The 16,624-nt window shown below is 39.2% G+C and overlaps 1 protein-coding gene across 1 annotated transcript in view; it reads right to left on the minus strand.

Annotated features, from left to right (window-relative positions):
• The window catches only part of TTC39B (tetratricopeptide repeat domain 39B), a 100,636-nt gene that overhangs the window by 40,530 nt on the left and 43,482 nt on the right, over positions 1–16,624 (minus strand). Inside the window, exons 3-6 of the mRNA XM_069474206.1 lie at positions 11,799–11,891; positions 6,132–6,242; positions 3,168–3,299; positions 2,100–2,176 (exon numbers count right to left, since the gene is read on the minus strand). Coding sequence (XP_069330307.1) covers positions 2,100–2,176; positions 3,168–3,299; positions 6,132–6,242; positions 11,799–11,891 — 413 coding nt within the window. The remainder of the gene's footprint in view (positions 1–2,099; positions 2,177–3,167; positions 3,300–6,131; positions 6,243–11,798; positions 11,892–16,624) is intronic.

Below are 16,624 nucleotides of genomic sequence, written 5' to 3' on the forward strand. Positions count from 1 at the left end.
AAAGAATTTGAAACTTAAAGGGAAAAAAAAAAGTAATTTTCTACCTTTTTCCAGATTTCCTAAAGTGCCATTAGCTAAAGATATTATAAAAAGAACACAATATCATCTATTTTCAAGACATCTAACACAGAAATAATTCAACATTTCACTCATTCAGATAGGATACATTTTGTGCCCTTCTCTGCCCACCTACAGGAGAATGTGTGCGTTAGGAAAGAGCATGGCTCAGGGAAAGCAGATCAGATTTAACCACCCCCGCTCAGCCGGGAACCCTGGCCATTTGTTTAATCTCTCTGAACATCAGTTCCTAGTCTGTAAAGAGGAGGTTACCCAGATTAGATTGGCTAATGTTAAGTAAGGAAGGCACCAAGGACAGCATCTGTCACAGCTTTTAAAAAATGGGGCATTATCATTTTATTTTAAAATTACTATTTATACTCACACCAAAAATACCATGTCACTCTTCCCAAAACTAAGGTAAAAAATCTCAAATGTCAGCCTTCATACTATAAAGGAAAACAGAGGCAGAGGTCAGTGGGCTACCGGAGAAAAGCCACATAGACGTAACAGAAAGGAGAATGCAAATCAAAGCGTCAAATTTCTTTGGGGCCTACTTAATTAATTTCCCATTGACCCACTTCAGTGGACTTTGGACCTGCTGGGACCAATTTACATAAATGGTCCAAACATGTAAAATATGAAGACATATTCTATCTGAAATCAAGGAGATAAATAAATCCTTATGAATATTTGCAGGTCCGTTTCTGGAGAAAAGATGATGGGTTTCAGCTGCCTGGACTGACAAATGAAATGCCATTCTGTTTTACCACGGTTTGGGGGTCAACATCATACCCTTTTGGAACAGGTCCCAAAGATGTGATATGTCTCATAATCCTCTGCTGTAATCAACACTCTAGCCTCACATCATGCAAATGTTCCCAAGTTCTCCAATGTCCGTAACAAGTTGAATGTATTTGTCTAACAAAACAAAACTTCGTAATAAAACACTCAGAAATGTGTCTGACATACACTTGACCATTAGGAATGACTCTGCCAGCAGTATCCAGGATTGCTCTTGCTTTAATCAGCCAAAGCTCCTTCTAGTATTTTGTGTTATGTATTCCAGAGAACAAGTTTGACAATGACAATAGGGGCACAAATTCTCCTGGGATGGCATAAGCTTTATTCTACAATGGCCATATTTGAAGGACATATAGTTTTTCTTCTACAGGATTTTCTGGATGCTCCTTTCCTGTGAACCACTCTGACTAGAGTGTAACACTGACAAAACAGAGCTGATCATGAAACTTCCACCCAATTGACAACAGGAATCATTTCCTCCCATCCATCTCATCAGGGTGCTGTAGCCATTCCTGGATTCTTGAATATTCCTAAATGTTCACAAATCAAATATCTTCCATTATCATTTTTAAAAGATATCAAAATTACTTTTACCTTGGAAAACAATTTTAATAGCTTGTGGAAAACTGTAGATGGATGGTAAGACTAAAAACTGACCTCAGTTTTAGGAGAAAAAATTGGCAATTCCTACAAATATTTAAAATTTTTAAACCTTCAGTCCCAGTTATTCTACTTTTAGGAATCTATCCTATGAAATACTTGAAAAAAAATGCATGAAGACATATGCACAAGGATTTTAGGACAGCATTATTTATAAAAGTGAAAAATAAAAACAATAGAGAAAAAGAAGTAAATTACATACACTCATCCTATGGAATACTACATAGCTGTTAAACAGAATGAAGTATACATTCATATGTGCTGACCTGGGAAAACGTCAATGTCAAAATCACCTTGTAGAACAACACATATTATGTGAGTCTATGCTTGCAAAAAAATGAACAATATGTGAACAACAACAAAAACCCTATGTGTCCCTTATGTATATACTTGTATATGTACACAGAAAAATCTGCAAAGCTTCAAAACCAACTATTAACAATGGTTACTTCTGGAGAGTGAGCAAGACGAGGAAGAAAAAAAGATTCCATTTACTATATACACTTCAGTATTGAATTTATGAGATGATTTTTTAATTTTACAAAAAATAAAAAAGTAATCTTTTAAATAACTCTTACCTTCACTCAGCTGTTCCAGTGATCCTCTAGAAAGAAGACTTGAGAAAGATTCTACAACCGTGAATTTTTTCCTAAATCTGCATTGAATAATAGGAGATGAAAAACAAAAAGAAAAAAATAACAACAAATCAAGCTGTGCTCATTTTCATTTGACATTCATTTCAGTCACAATCACACTAAAGAGTCACCAAGCTGGAATTCTAAACCGTGAAGTGTGCAGGGCAGAGATCGTCCTCTTCCAGCACTCTACACCCAGCACTGGCTGGCAACCATGGGAACGCAATCCACATTACCAAACACGTGTGTGTGGGAAAACCCACACACACCAGTGAATACCAAACCTGCAAACCTGCAAAGCACCTACCCTTATCTCTACGTCTAAAATCAATATTTCCGTGATAAGATTTTCCACAAAAAAAAGGTTAAAAAGGAGTTAAAGTGCAATATTTGGAAACCCTTCATTTGAGGGGTTTGCAACATAATTGCATGAGGATATAATTTTACCCATGTTAAAATTCACCAATGCTAATAATAGCTTTTGCTAAGGTCTTCCTATACATACAGAGTAAAGCTTAAAATAAACTAAAAATCCATCTCATTTTGACCAACCCGAAGTATTCAAAGACATCCTTTTTCTTTTTAAAACCCATGTACAACTATGGTCTTCAAATACGTCCGTCTTAAAACGTTCCCTTCTGAACTCAGAGCATCTCTCACAGAAAACAAGAATGTTCCTTGCTCGGTACGGCACGCAAGGAAGACCTCAAGAGATGTTTACTGCTAACTCCACTGAAATCCCCCTCAAACCGTCTCTGTAACTGGGGCCCCAAGCTGTCAAAAAGAAAGTGGAAGGTATAGATGTAAAACAGGAATGCTAGTATAATTCCTAACAGAAATACTTTAATACTGTTATATTAAAAACTACATGAGGCTGAGAAGCTTTGAGGCTGAAGCCCTTTTCTGTAACTGTGGCCAACTTCAAACACAGTCAGGCAAACACCATTTATTGTGTCACACAGGCATAAAGGTTTACAGTCACATCTCAAGTATTTAATTACTCAGGCATACTTTTGGCAGGTTTGTAAAGCATCCTTCATGGCAGAAATGCCGTTTTGGATGTCCTGTTGCTCAAAGGTCATGACGGCCTGCAACACCACAATGGTACTGTAGCCCAGGGCATGGTACATACTCTCCTTAGCCCTGGGGAGAACACAGGGAATTAGTACATTTTAATGCAACAGAAAAAGCATTCCAGGTTTTGTCTGATACTGATCATAAGAAATCCTAGTAAATGCATGTCCAGACTTTCACAGTAATAACCTTTACTCCTTCACCATAATCCCTGAAATGATATGAACTGTGAGAGGTGTGCTCTTAAAAACTCAAATGTCAACGACTTTGCAATTTAAACCCACATAGGCAAAATAAAATGCTCCAGGTTGAAGCAGGAGTACACAATATGCTTTTCCCTGTTTCAGCACAAGGGGGCAGCCAGTGGATTCAAAGGTTTCAAAGCAAACCATTTTTTTTCAGTTGAGCAAGGGGCAGGGCACTGTCTTTGGCTCTGAAATAAGTGCTAAAATAAAAGCTGCTGGAAATGTATTTTGCGAAAGATTCTGATTTTTTTAGGAAGATAAAGTCTCATTTAAAATCATTCCCTCTTCTCTCCAGCCAGAGGTCAAGAAGAAGCAAGATTTTTATAATAAATTAGTCTAATCTAATCCCATTATCTGAGATTCCTAATTAAAGTTATTGATAATTCAAATTATCAGGTTATCGGTGAGAATTGCTTTGGGATTCTTGAGGATGTTAATTAGTCCTAATGTATGGTAGACATCCAGATTTTCAGGCTGTGAAAACACCATCATTTCTTTTCTCAAAACTTAAGTTATGTTAATTTGGCCGGGGGAGGTGGCTCACACCTCTAATCCTAGCACTCTGGGAGGCCAAAGCGGGAGGATCATTTGAGCTCAAGGGTTTGAGACCATCCTGAGCAAGAGCGAGACCCCATTTCAACTAAAAATAGAAAGAAATTAGCTGGACAACTAAAAATATATAGAAAAAATTAGCCAGGCATGATGGTGTGTGCCTGTAGTCCCAGCTACTCGGGAGGCTGCGGCAGGAGGATGGCTTGAGCCCAGGAGTTTGAGGTTGCTGTGAGCCAGGCTGACGCCACAGCACTCTAGCCTTGGAAACAGAGTGAGACTGTCTCAAAAAAAAAAAAAAAACAAAAGAAAAACCTAAGTTATATTAATTACTTATAAGGTTTAAAATAGAAATGCATGGTTTTGTTTTTAATTTAAATATTAATGTACAACAGCTTGCTGTTATGCAAAACAAATGCAACCCACATTATTCTCCTCTCCCCATGGAAACAGTATAAACATCCTTTGGCATAATAATTTGCAAATTAGTAGTTTGTCCTGAACATTAAGGGCACTTGCCTGTTCAAAAGAACCACAAGGAATAAGAGCAGCCCAAAGTTAATCATTAATTGTGGTTTCAAACCTCACATTTTTAACTGAAAGCTCTTCCAGGAGGCAAAAAAAAAGGATTCAAGTTAGAAAAAAGTATTTTTAACAGTGAAACATGCACAAAGATCAGAGAATATAAAACTTAACTGAATATAATAGTAAATAACTTATGTTCGTTCCATACGATGACCAGCAGGGTGACAGTGGCAGGGGAAATAAAGGAGACTTGTTTGAATTAAAAACATAGGAGATAATGGGCACAAACATATAGTCAGAAGGAATAACTTCTAGTATTCAATAGAATGGTAGGGAAATTATAGTTAATAATTTATTGTATACTTCAAAATAACTAGAAGAGAATAATTATAATGTTCCCAACACAAAAGATAAATGTTTGAAGTGATGGATATCCTAATTAGCCTGACTTGATAATCACACATTGTATACAGGTATCAAAATACCATGTGTACCCCCAAAATATGTACAACTATGACATGTCAATAAAAAATACAAAAACAAAACCAAAGGAGATAGGCAGATAGGCTGAAAGAAGAGACAGAGGGGGAGAGAGAGAGAGAGAGAAAGACAAGCAGATGGAAGATGACAAAGGTAGGTAGAATCAGAAGACAGACGTCTGAAGGACTGAGAAGGACAGAGGGAAAGGGCAGGAGACAGGCAAGGTGGAGACTATGAGACAAGTGTTGGAGACAACACTGGTCAACTTCCTTAGACTATGGGCTTCACAACCTATCTCATCACTTCTTCTTAACCTGTGAGATGCTCACTGCCCAATCCTGATCACAGCTCTCTAAATCTTAACAGAATTCCCACAGCAGATCCTCAGTAGGTAAATTAGCCTCTAAGGTTCAAAGTCAGTGGACGGTCAGGTCACCCTGTAGGTGAAAGGAAGGAATGGGATTCCCCACTCTTGTGGGGAATAATCTTCTAGCAAGTTATTATATGAGGTATAAGCTTCATCCAAGAAAGTGACTGTTTTGAAGGCACAATGTAAGATTATTCTTGCCAAGCTAAAAGCCCAGTAAACAGGATGAGCACAGGTTTTTTTTTTTTTTTTTTTTTGCCACATTTGAAAATTTTCAAAAATTAACTATTAATTGAAATAGTTAACTTATATATCCTATAAATAAGAAATCCCAATAATACTTTTATTGTCTTAAATTTTTTTTAGCATATTCTAGTTCTTCCCCTCCCCTTGCAAAGGAAATATTTTTCAATGATATTTAAGTTGAAGAGGAACATCCATAAAAATATTTCACTGAAGAAAGCAAAATTGAAGGCCTGCAACATAAGATGACAACATTTGAACAAATATAGAAATTAAAACATGAGAAAGAATCACATATCTTCTACTGATTAAATTTGAAAAAAAACAGATTTCTTGACTGACTTTTAAAACTGACAAAAAGTAAAGAGTCTTAACCAAATTAGCTTATAAATATTCAAGTAGGAACAGATAAAGTAATTTATAAGCATGACATCAAAGAATCATCAGAAATAACTGCAAAATATTACATCTAAAAGAAATAAAGTTAATTACCATGGACGAAGCAATTCTAAGGCATCTGTAAACTTGTTACTTAAAAATAAGTTCAATGCCACAGCACATTCTTCTAGGCCACTCTTGAGATCCACCTTGGCTGATGATGAACTAAAGTCAAGAAAAAAAGTACACAGAATTTCTATAGCTTTTACTATTAGCAAGTTGTCCCAGGAAGTGTGTGTGGCCTCTGGAGACAGGAGGACAGACTGGAATTCTAACTTGGCCACTCACTGTGTCTTTAACATCCCTGAGATTCAACTTTCTTATCTGTAAAATGGGACCACCACCACCTACTTCATGGGGGTGTTGTGAGGATGAGATAAACTGACAAATACTGGCTCAGAGCAGGCACTAAACAGACCACAGTTCTCTATCACTCCAAAGACAGCAAGTGTAGGAATTACGTACCTCTGTTCATGGGGGAGAGGCAGATCATTTTGTTTTAGTCTGATTATATATGGGAAAAAAGGTGCTTCAGTGGAAAACTATGCATTGTCTAGCCTCTAGAGGAGACAGCTACAGGTAATTTGATTCTGACTCTATGGGAGCTATCGCAACTCTGTAAATTTTAGGTAACTAATAGCAGCACAACATAATGGTCTCTAGATATGGAAATTTCGTCCTGGCCAGCAGAGGTTCAACTAACTTCCTTCCCCCACTGTGGAACAAGCTAATTTTCCTGAATTTGCACATGCATTTCGACATTCCTTTACTCCATACAAATTTGTTCTGTTTTGATTTCTCCTTTGAACCTTTTATAACATCTGCCAAGTGTCCTCACTGATTAATAATTAATCAGTTATCATTAATGATTAAATACAATCTTTAATATGTGTTCATTTTTTGTATCTGTATGAGTCATGATTTTATCCTATTTTGAAAATTATCTGTTAATCACTTATGGCTGACAAAAATCTTGTTCTTTAAAACTACAGACATCTCTAAAATGTTTTGTGCATAGCAACTTTTAATGGGAAAATATTTCAGTAAAAAAATGAGTCCCACATCGCTTACTCTAGTGCACCAGAAATGGGTTCTGAAGCCACTTCCTGGAACCACTATCCGCCCCAGGTCTTGTCATGGTCCTTCTCGTTATTCAGATCTCAGCTAATGCAGCACCGACACAGAGCAGCCTAGCTGACCCTACCCCATGCTGTCTCCGCACAACTTATTACCATCCAAAAGTATCTTGTGCACGTGGAATTTGTGGACATGCTTACCTATCCTTTCTAGGACATAAACGCAAGCAGATTGTTTTGGTCACTAGTGTGCTACCAATGCCTTTGGCAGCACCTAGAACATAGTACGTGCTCAATAAATATTGCTGAGTGGTGGATGGGTGGGTGGGTAGAGTTGTTCTGAGTAAAAATAGAAAATTCCTCATGCCTAGAGTTTGAGGCACCTCGTCTAGGGTGGAATAGAAATGAGACAAGCTCTTGATGGAGGGGTAGCTAGAGAGCTAAGAATTGCTTTGCCTTTAAGTTTCTAGTAAATGAAGAGATCAAATAAGAATGGAGTGCACAAACCTCTCACAGGAAGATTTTTCACCAGAAAGTTGCTTGATACCTCCTACATCAGTCCATCACCAGATTTTGTCAGTGTTACCTCCTGGACGTCCCTGGAATTTATCCTGTTTCATCTCTACCACCAGTCCAAGTTAGCCCTCTTGTGTTGCATGGTGTCTATGGACCCATTTCTTCCCCCACTGCCTACCTCTACTCCCTCCAATCAAATCTTTATCTATAATCCATTCAACTAATATTTATGGAGCACTAACTATATGTCAGACACTCTTCTAGGTGCTGATGATACAGGAACGAACAAGATACGCAGGAGCCCAGGCCCTCAAGGAGCTGTCATTCTACTGGGGAGGGGAGGGCAAATTTACACAAGCAGACCAGGCGCTGACTAGGGTCATCTCAGATTGGGAGAAGCCGTCTGGGATAGAACCTGGTTTGGGGGAGGGGCAGGGATGCAAAGGCCCAACATTAACAAAGATAGTCAACGCAAGCTCTTCAAAAAGGTGACATCCAAGTGCTGTACAAGGGAGCCAGCCATGGGAATATCTAGGCTGGGGGAGAAAGGGGGTTTCTAAACTGCGAATGTAAGCAAGGCAGCAAGTGGGAGAAAAGATAGAAAACAGGCAAAAGCCAGAAACCATAGTCACAAAGAGGACAGATTTTATTCTAAGAACAAAGGGAAATACAGTGACTCAGAATCCTCACTCCTTCTAATCACCACTTCCCTTCAAATATTAGGTGTCCAGTTTTACTCTCGTGTGTTCCCTTAATTCTCACTCCCACCAGTTCTGAGGTTACAGCTCATCCTTTACTACCACCAGGAAATGGGCTGCGAACAGATACTGGCTCCCTTGCCAAACAACCACCCACCTCTGCATCTCAGCTGGCCACACTGTCACCTGGGAGGATACACTATACACGTCCAAGCTTAGAGGGATACACAAAACTGCCAGCTCAGTACCTCCAAACACAGTGAACTCAATCCTAAGTGGTTTACTATGACGTTCACCTAGAATCAACACCCTCTCCACCCCTCCACCCCTCCAGTGCTACCACGTGTTCTGCAAGGAACAGCCAGGAAAGCAACTTTCATCTTGGCCAAGACTTCTCTCAAGCATCTCTTGGAGACACTTGTTCCTCTCCATTTCTACTGCCGTCACATTCATCGAGACCCATCACATCAGGCCTGAATTCTGCAACTCTCTCCAAGAATGCTTCCTGACAATCACTGTTTTCGTTCCATGGTTCCCAAACTTCAGCATGCATTAGACTCACCTGGAAGACTTGCTAAAACAGATTGCGGAGCCCCGCCTCCACAGTTTCTGACTCAGTAGGCCTGGGCTGGGCCCAACAAATCCCCAAATGATACTAATTCTGCTTTAATTCATCCTCAGACTACTCTTCTCTTCCTAAAATAGATGCTCCTCATACTGCCTCCTTAGACTAAGAACCTAAAATGGCTACCCACACCTACCACAAGAAGTGGAACTCTGGCCCCACCACACCTGTCCAGCCAGACTGGACTGGTGAGCAAAGCTATTTCAAAATAACCAAGCATCTTGCAGGAGGCTCATCAACACGGCATCCCCCTCAAGCCTGGCTGATACAATAAAAAACTTCCTGGACTGGAAACAGAAGTCGGCATTGCCATTCTCTAGCCCTGTGACCTTCAGAAAACCACTTAACCTCCCTGAGTCCTTGCCTCATCTTTGAAACATCCTCCTATTTCGCAATGTCTGCAGGAGAAACAAAGGCAATGGTTGCTGAGAGTGTGCTTTATGAACTTTCAAGCCCTATGCAAATTAACCATGTATCATTTTGCAAGAGCCATGGGTGCCCAGCCCACCTATTCATATTCCTGGCCTGCTGAAGACCTGCACAGGTGCCTTTATATTCATATATACACATATGTATCTCTTCAGTGGAGGTGAGGACTCTTTCTTCCTGTTTCTAATGTAGAAGACATGTCTAAGGCAGAATGAGTTTTTAGTCTTATACTTAAAAAAAGAAAAATATACAAAACAAATACATAAAAATTTGGGACTATACTAGTACTATCATCACTTACATTCTAATTCCATGTCTTTCTTTATTAATTACTTAATAAGCTTGAGTGCAAGATCTAGGCTCTGGAACCAGATCGTTTTATTTATTTCTTGACTCCATTATATATGGTCATGGCAAGTCACTTTTCCTCCCCAGTAACTCAGTTTCCTTACCTGTAAAATGGATCTAGTAAAAGCAACCACCTCAGAGGCTCTGCTGTTAATACACACAGTGTGCTTAGGGTGGTGTCTGCTACATAGAAGTTCTCAAGGAATGCCAGCTAGTATCATCATTATTTTGTAAGTAACTGAATACCCTTCAATAATTCAGAGCTGTTAAGTAAAATTAAAGGGATTTATTTGAATAATAACCTGTTTTATTCATTTATCTAATCAACTGTACTAAATCAAACAAGTTAGGAATGATTACAGTGGAGAAAGAATAAAATATCAATATGGAAGAGAGAGGATGAATAAAAGTAAGTTCAGAACATCATTGCTTCAGCAACATTTTCTAAACAGTTTTTCTTGTCTTTTTTTTTTTTTTAGATAGTGTCTTGCTCTGTCATTATTTACAAAGATTTGAAAATATGTGTGTGTGGAAGGAGAGAACTACTATGGAGCAAAAAGCAGACAGGAATTCTAGATCCTTTGCTAAGTGTATCCAGAGAAAGTTTCTGCTTTGCCTCAATAGCCATCTATGGCTAGAATATTTGTCCCCTCCAAAACTCATGTTGAAATTTAATCCCCAGTAAAGTAACATTAAGAGGTGGAGGCCTTTAAGAGTGGATTGGGTCATGAGGGCAGAGACCCCATAAATGAATTAATCCATTGGTGGATTAATGGATTAATGGCTTACCATGGGAGTCAAACTAGTAGCTTTATAAGTAGAGGAAGAGATACCTGGGCAAGCATGTTAACACACTCATGTGATGCCCTGTACAACCTCAAAACTCTACAGAGAGTCCCCACCAGCAAGAAGGCTCCTCACCAGGTGTGGCAACTCGATCTTGGACTTAGCCTCCAAAACTGTAAGAAATAAATTCCTTTTCTTTACAAATTACTCAGTTTCAGGTATTCTGTTATAAGCAACAGAAAACAGACTAAGATAAGCTGTAAGATTTCCCATAATGTACTTATTCCACTAACATTGTGGACCTAGATAACCAGATCGCAGACTACCAATGCCATTTTCAATTATTTATCTGGATATTTTGTCTCTACCCTCTGAGAACTCACAGTTTTTACTGATTTATGTTGGGTAGGGAGATAATTAGTGACTTTTTTCCTCCTCTTCTCAAATTTATTTGAATTCTGTTCACATTATTTCTATGATGAAAAACTTGGCCGGGCACAGTGGCTCACGCCTGTAATCCTAGCACTTTGAGAGGCCAAGGCAGGAGGATCACTTGAGGCCAGGAGTTCGAGACCAGCCTGAACAAGAGTGAGACCCCATCTCTGCAAGAAATAGAAAAAAATTAGCTGGGCATGGTGGTGTATGCCTGTAGTCCCAGCTACTCAAGAGGCTGAGGCAGGAGGATCACTTGAGCCCAGGAGTTTGAGGTTGCAGTGAGCTATGTTGACGCCATTGCACTCTAGTCAGGGTGACAGAGGGAGACCCTGTCTCAAAAAAAAAAAAAAAATCTATTATGGTTACAACGATATCAGAAGCACATGCCTAGGAAAAAGACCAGAATGCAATACACCAAAATTCTAACAGTCTGTATTAAAGTGGTCATTAATCACAGTTAATGTTTCTCCTTTCTCCTACCTTCCCTAATGCTTGGCAATGTGGTTATATTATTTTATAATAAAAATAATCATTAAAAAATTTTAGAGACTCAAAAGGAAGTTGTACCCTAAAACTTTAGTTTTGTTGTTGCTTTTATATAACAGTGCCACCTATTCTCTGAGACCCTCAGCAGCTACTCACCGCCTCCCCTAATTTGTAAAATGGGCACTGTACTTGCCTGGGCCTCTCCCCACCCCCCACTAGTCTGTCAAACACAAAACACTCTCCGATTATCAGTATGACATTCCCTGAAGGGTTGGACTGTTCTCCCCTGGTCCCCCAGGAATGCCCACACCCCCTTCCTGACCTGCGCACGGCAGATGCTCCTTGATGTCTGGATGGCTGTTTTGTATCACATGACGTGAAGTGAAGGCCGCTTGTTGCCATATCTGAGCGAGATCTGTTCATTGAAAAGGCAGAGTCAGGTTTTTATTTCTTTGTCCTGTGGGAAAAATCTCCACAAATGTAAATACACAATATAAACCTTTCAATTATTTTGTACATCTCACCTCCATTTCTTATCAATTTTAAACATCAAGCAACAAAAGTTTACTGTTATGTGTTGAACATTCCTGAAATATAGCCCCAATAAAATAAACTTCTGTTTCTTTTTATTCTAGTACACAAAAAATAAATTAATTGAAACCACTCTGTAGCTCTCCACCTAAAGATTGCATTGTATTTTGAATATATCCTTCCAGATCTTTTCCCAAGTACATCTATGCACATTTTATTAAAACTTTTTAAAGATATTTATTATAAGTTATTACATACTGTAATTACCCTGAATCTTTTCTTCTTAACAAATACAGAGTTGCTTTATCACACTTAGTGTCTACACAGCATTCTCCTAGCATTCTCCTGAATGAAAATATCATAATTTGTTACCTGTCCCATTTTTAGATACATATGTTGCTCCCAAAGTTTTGGTATTACAAACTACTGTAATAAGCCCCTTACTCACCTGTCTGATTATTTCCTGAAAAAAAATTCCTGATACCAAGGACATGTATTCTGTAAGGTATTTTATTTTTAATAAACTGCCTAATTTCCCATGATATATATATACACACACACACACACACACACACACACACACAGTAGAGAGCTGAGGTAACACACAGAAGGTGAAGACCAATCTGGTTCGCAGAATTTTAGGCCAATTTAAACCCAGAGATATCCCACAGACACACCAAGGGGGCAGATCTGCTCAAAGAAGGAAACTTCCAGAAAGAGTTTAAGAGTAAGGCCTACCCTGTTTTATAATAGAACTGTCAATCTCCTTCCACTTCCACTCACCTTAACAGTAAGTGTCCCCTAGAGAAAAGCTAGAGTCATTAACAAAAGAGGCAGAAGAAAGGGTTATTGACTATCCCTTTGGGGAAGCTTCTTTTTTTTAATTGTAAGATGTACAATGCCCTCAGTTAAGTGGCGTTTGATTACCTCCCACCTTTCAGACTCCCCAATGCTCTGTAATATTTTACATTCAGCATTCATCTTATCTTGGACAAATCAAGTTCTCTAAATTTTATACACAAGGTAGGGAGAAATTGAGGTTTTTTTTTTTTTACAAGGGTGGTGGTTAGGTGTGGGCTGGTCAGAGAAGAAAACTCCACAGGTAAAGGGAAACGTAGTTTGAAGGCAGGTTATTTCCATCACAAAAGCTTTTTACTGGCCAGGGTCTGTGGATCATGGCTGTAACGCTAGCACTTTGGGAGGCCAAGACGGAAGGATTGCTTAAAGCCAGGAGTTTTAGACCAGCCTGAGCAACACAGTGAGACCCCAAGCCCATCTCTACCAAAAATAGAAAAATTAGCCAGGCCTGGTGGCACAAGCCTATAGTTCCAGCTACTCTGGAGGCTGAGGCAGGAGGATCGCTTGGGCCCAGGAGTTTGAGGTTGCAGTGAGCTACAATAACGCCACTGCACTCTAGCTGCTCAGGTGACAGAGAAGATACTGTCTCAAAAAAAAAAAAAAAAAAAGGTGTGAATTATTTAAAAGGGAACTTATGAACACAACAGAATATTAACGCTGATGCAGCTTAAGCTGTATTAATACAAGGATAGTATCTAGAATGAGAAAAATGATAATCTGTCCTAAGTTTCTTTTATATAGCTCTTTTTTAAGAAATATAATTGTCTCTTAATCAGAGCACAAATTTCTTGAAGGCAGTACTATATCACAGCACCTAGCACAGTGTCTTGCAAGAGCAAACCTTCAATAAGACTGTGCTAGTTGACTGAATAAATGGACAAAGGAGCAAATGAAGGATAACACTACTCTCTTCTGGTCAGACCAGCCACACCTGGCCTACCAAATGTTCTAGACATACTGTTTTAAGAAGATCAACAATGGGAAATGCAACCAAACGGAACTGTTGAAAAACAGTTCAATAGAAGGAAGAGTTTAAGCAAGTGGAGTTCAACTTGGAAGACAGAAGAGTCAGAAGAAAGCAGAGAAAACAAAAGAATATGAAAGCTCCCTTGTTTACAAGGAAGATTCTGATTCATCCTTCTAGACTACATTCTCCGGAGTGAAATCCTACTCTCAAATGACTCAGAAAAAATACAAAATAATATGTATACAGAGAGAATAATAAAACAATTGTGGCAAAATGTTAACAGTGAATTAAGGGTATTCAAAAATCTCTGTTATTATTCTTGAACTTTTTCTGTAAGTTCGAAATTATTGCAAAATAAGATGTTTTCTTAAAAATAGCTTAGTATAAAGATGATTCTGTAACAAAGGGCAGAGAGAGGGATCGAATGCAAGTGGCCACTGAATCTCGGACACCTGTGGACCAATCAATGCCGGCGGAGAATGCCAAGGTCTCAGGGTCAGGGGCACACAGTCCAGCGATCACAGATGCTTTAGTGGCAAAGGCAGCAAGGAGAGAAGCCAATGCAAAGACAACAGGGTGGGGCCCTCAACCAAAGAGCAGTACCCAGACCAAGGCCATCCCTACCCCACTTCTTCCTGCATCCTACCTCACCTTGGAAGCAGGAAAGAGGGGAGAACCCTTTAAGAAGGGAGAGAGATAGGCCTGATGCAGAGTACAAATTTTTACTTATTCATGGACATGCACAGATTAAATGATTACTACTTAGTTAATAAATTAGCAGATTCATGGCATTTACCACTCCCACACTTCCCCAAAAACCTGAGTCACTCCAGAAGAGACTGTTTGGAATCTGAACAGATGATGTAATCTTTAATTGAAAACTCAATGTGTTTTTGTGTCCTCAATGAGGTTGAGCGTTCCAGAGCACAGTGAGAACAGCTGAAAAGAATAAAAGTTCATTTGCACATAAAATATAAAGTGTGACTCAGACCGTCCTCACTGAGAAAATGGAAGGTAGGGCTTTCTATCTCTTTCAAAAAAAAAAGAAATTACCACCAACAGATGCTACTGCCCACAGTCACAGCAATTTACTAAGTTGGAAACCCAAACCAGAGCCTGTATCTTTTCAAATTTTTCTTAGACAAAGCAAATCATACTCCTTCACATTATTTAAAACAAACAACAGAATGTTTGATTGGCAAGAGATATGTATGACTTCTGTTTCATTTTTCTGGTTTTCTCTGCTGATTTTTTAATTTAAAAAAAAAAAAAAAAAAAAAAACAACCTCTGGAAGGCCGAGGCAGGTGGGTAGCTTAAGGCCAGGAGCTCAAGACCAGCCTGAGCAACAGTAAGACCCCATTTCTGCAAAAAATAGAAAAATTAGCTAGGCATGGTGGTGCTCACCTATAGTCCCAGCTACTTGGGAGGCTGGGGCAGGAGGATCGATTGAGCCCAGGAGTTTGAGGTTACAGTGAGCTATGAGGACACCATGGTACTCTAGCCCAGGCAACAGAGTAAGATCCTGTCTTGAAAAAAACAAACAAACAAAAAATCCTTTCCCCACTAAAGGGCTTTCTTATTTCTAACAGAAAACTTCTGACCTAACCTATAATTATACTTTCTCACCACATGACTATACTGTGAGTAAGGAGTAAGCAGGCTGGGACACAGGACAACACACGGAGTTCCCGTCGCAGGCGTGCCGGCCACTTGCAAGCAGCACGACTGGACCCTCACCTCTCTGGCCTGTGTCCTCACCCACAAAAGCAGACGAGAGATAACAATACCTACCCTGTCTGTCTCACAGGGATGTCACAAGGAAGAAATGTGTTCTGTTTTCTAAAATCACTTTTTAAACTGAAACAGCACATAAATAAATGTAAGGGGATGTAAGTCGCGCTGATGTTATTAGAAGAGTTAAGTGATGGGAGCCAAGAACTTCCCATTAAACAGACCACACATTCCCGCTACTCCGCAGTTCTGCCTAATGTTTCCTGCAGTCACAGGGCAGAGGACACTTAGGCAGCCTTTGCCATTTTCGTTATGTCCCTCCAAGTGGGAATGCAGGTGTTTCCAGGACACAGAGCAAACGCAGGTTTTCAGTCTGACACTGAATGTGGGGAAGGTGTTATTTCTTTTAAAGCATCACAACCCAAGACAAAGAGTAAGAAGAAATCTTTTTAACAACAATGCTGAAAACAAGTTTTCCTTTCATTCCCCTCATGATCCACAAGAGGAAGGAAAAAAGAAAAAAAAAAAAAAAAAAAGGCTGCCTAAAACTCATTTTATCAGGCTAGATAGTGTCTCTCTCTGGGTTCTTAGGTTGGAGTTTACAACTGTACAATTATCGGTCTCCGTTTCAGATGTGGTGAGCATCTTATAAGCTTCCTGAGGACAGGAGCTGTCTTAGCCCAGAGCTGTTCAATGAATGTTCAATGAATGACATTTTTATTGATCCTATTAGCACCCTTGCACCAAATACAGTCTTGCTACTTGGCATTTTATGTCACGTATGTAGATCATGGAAAGTACCCGTGAATATTTTATCATGGAGACCTTCATTCACAAAGAAGCAGCTTTCAGGAAATTCAAGGGCTCTCCCCACAAACATCTATTAGTAGAAAAGACAAATGAAACAGAAGGAGAAATAAAAATACTCAGGTAATTAAACCCTAGAGTTTAATTTTCTTTAACTCTTCAATATTTGGCTGTTTTCATAGTTGATGTGCTGTATTTATTCCGCCTGTGGCGTTAAACAGGCACACAAAATGATTTTGCTATACAAGGATGC

This window comes from Eulemur rufifrons, chromosome 7 (genome assembly GCF_041146395.1).
Source record: "Eulemur rufifrons isolate Redbay chromosome 7, OSU_ERuf_1, whole genome shotgun sequence".
NCBI classification, from domain to species: Eukaryota; Metazoa; Chordata; class Mammalia; order Primates; family Lemuridae; genus Eulemur; species Eulemur rufifrons.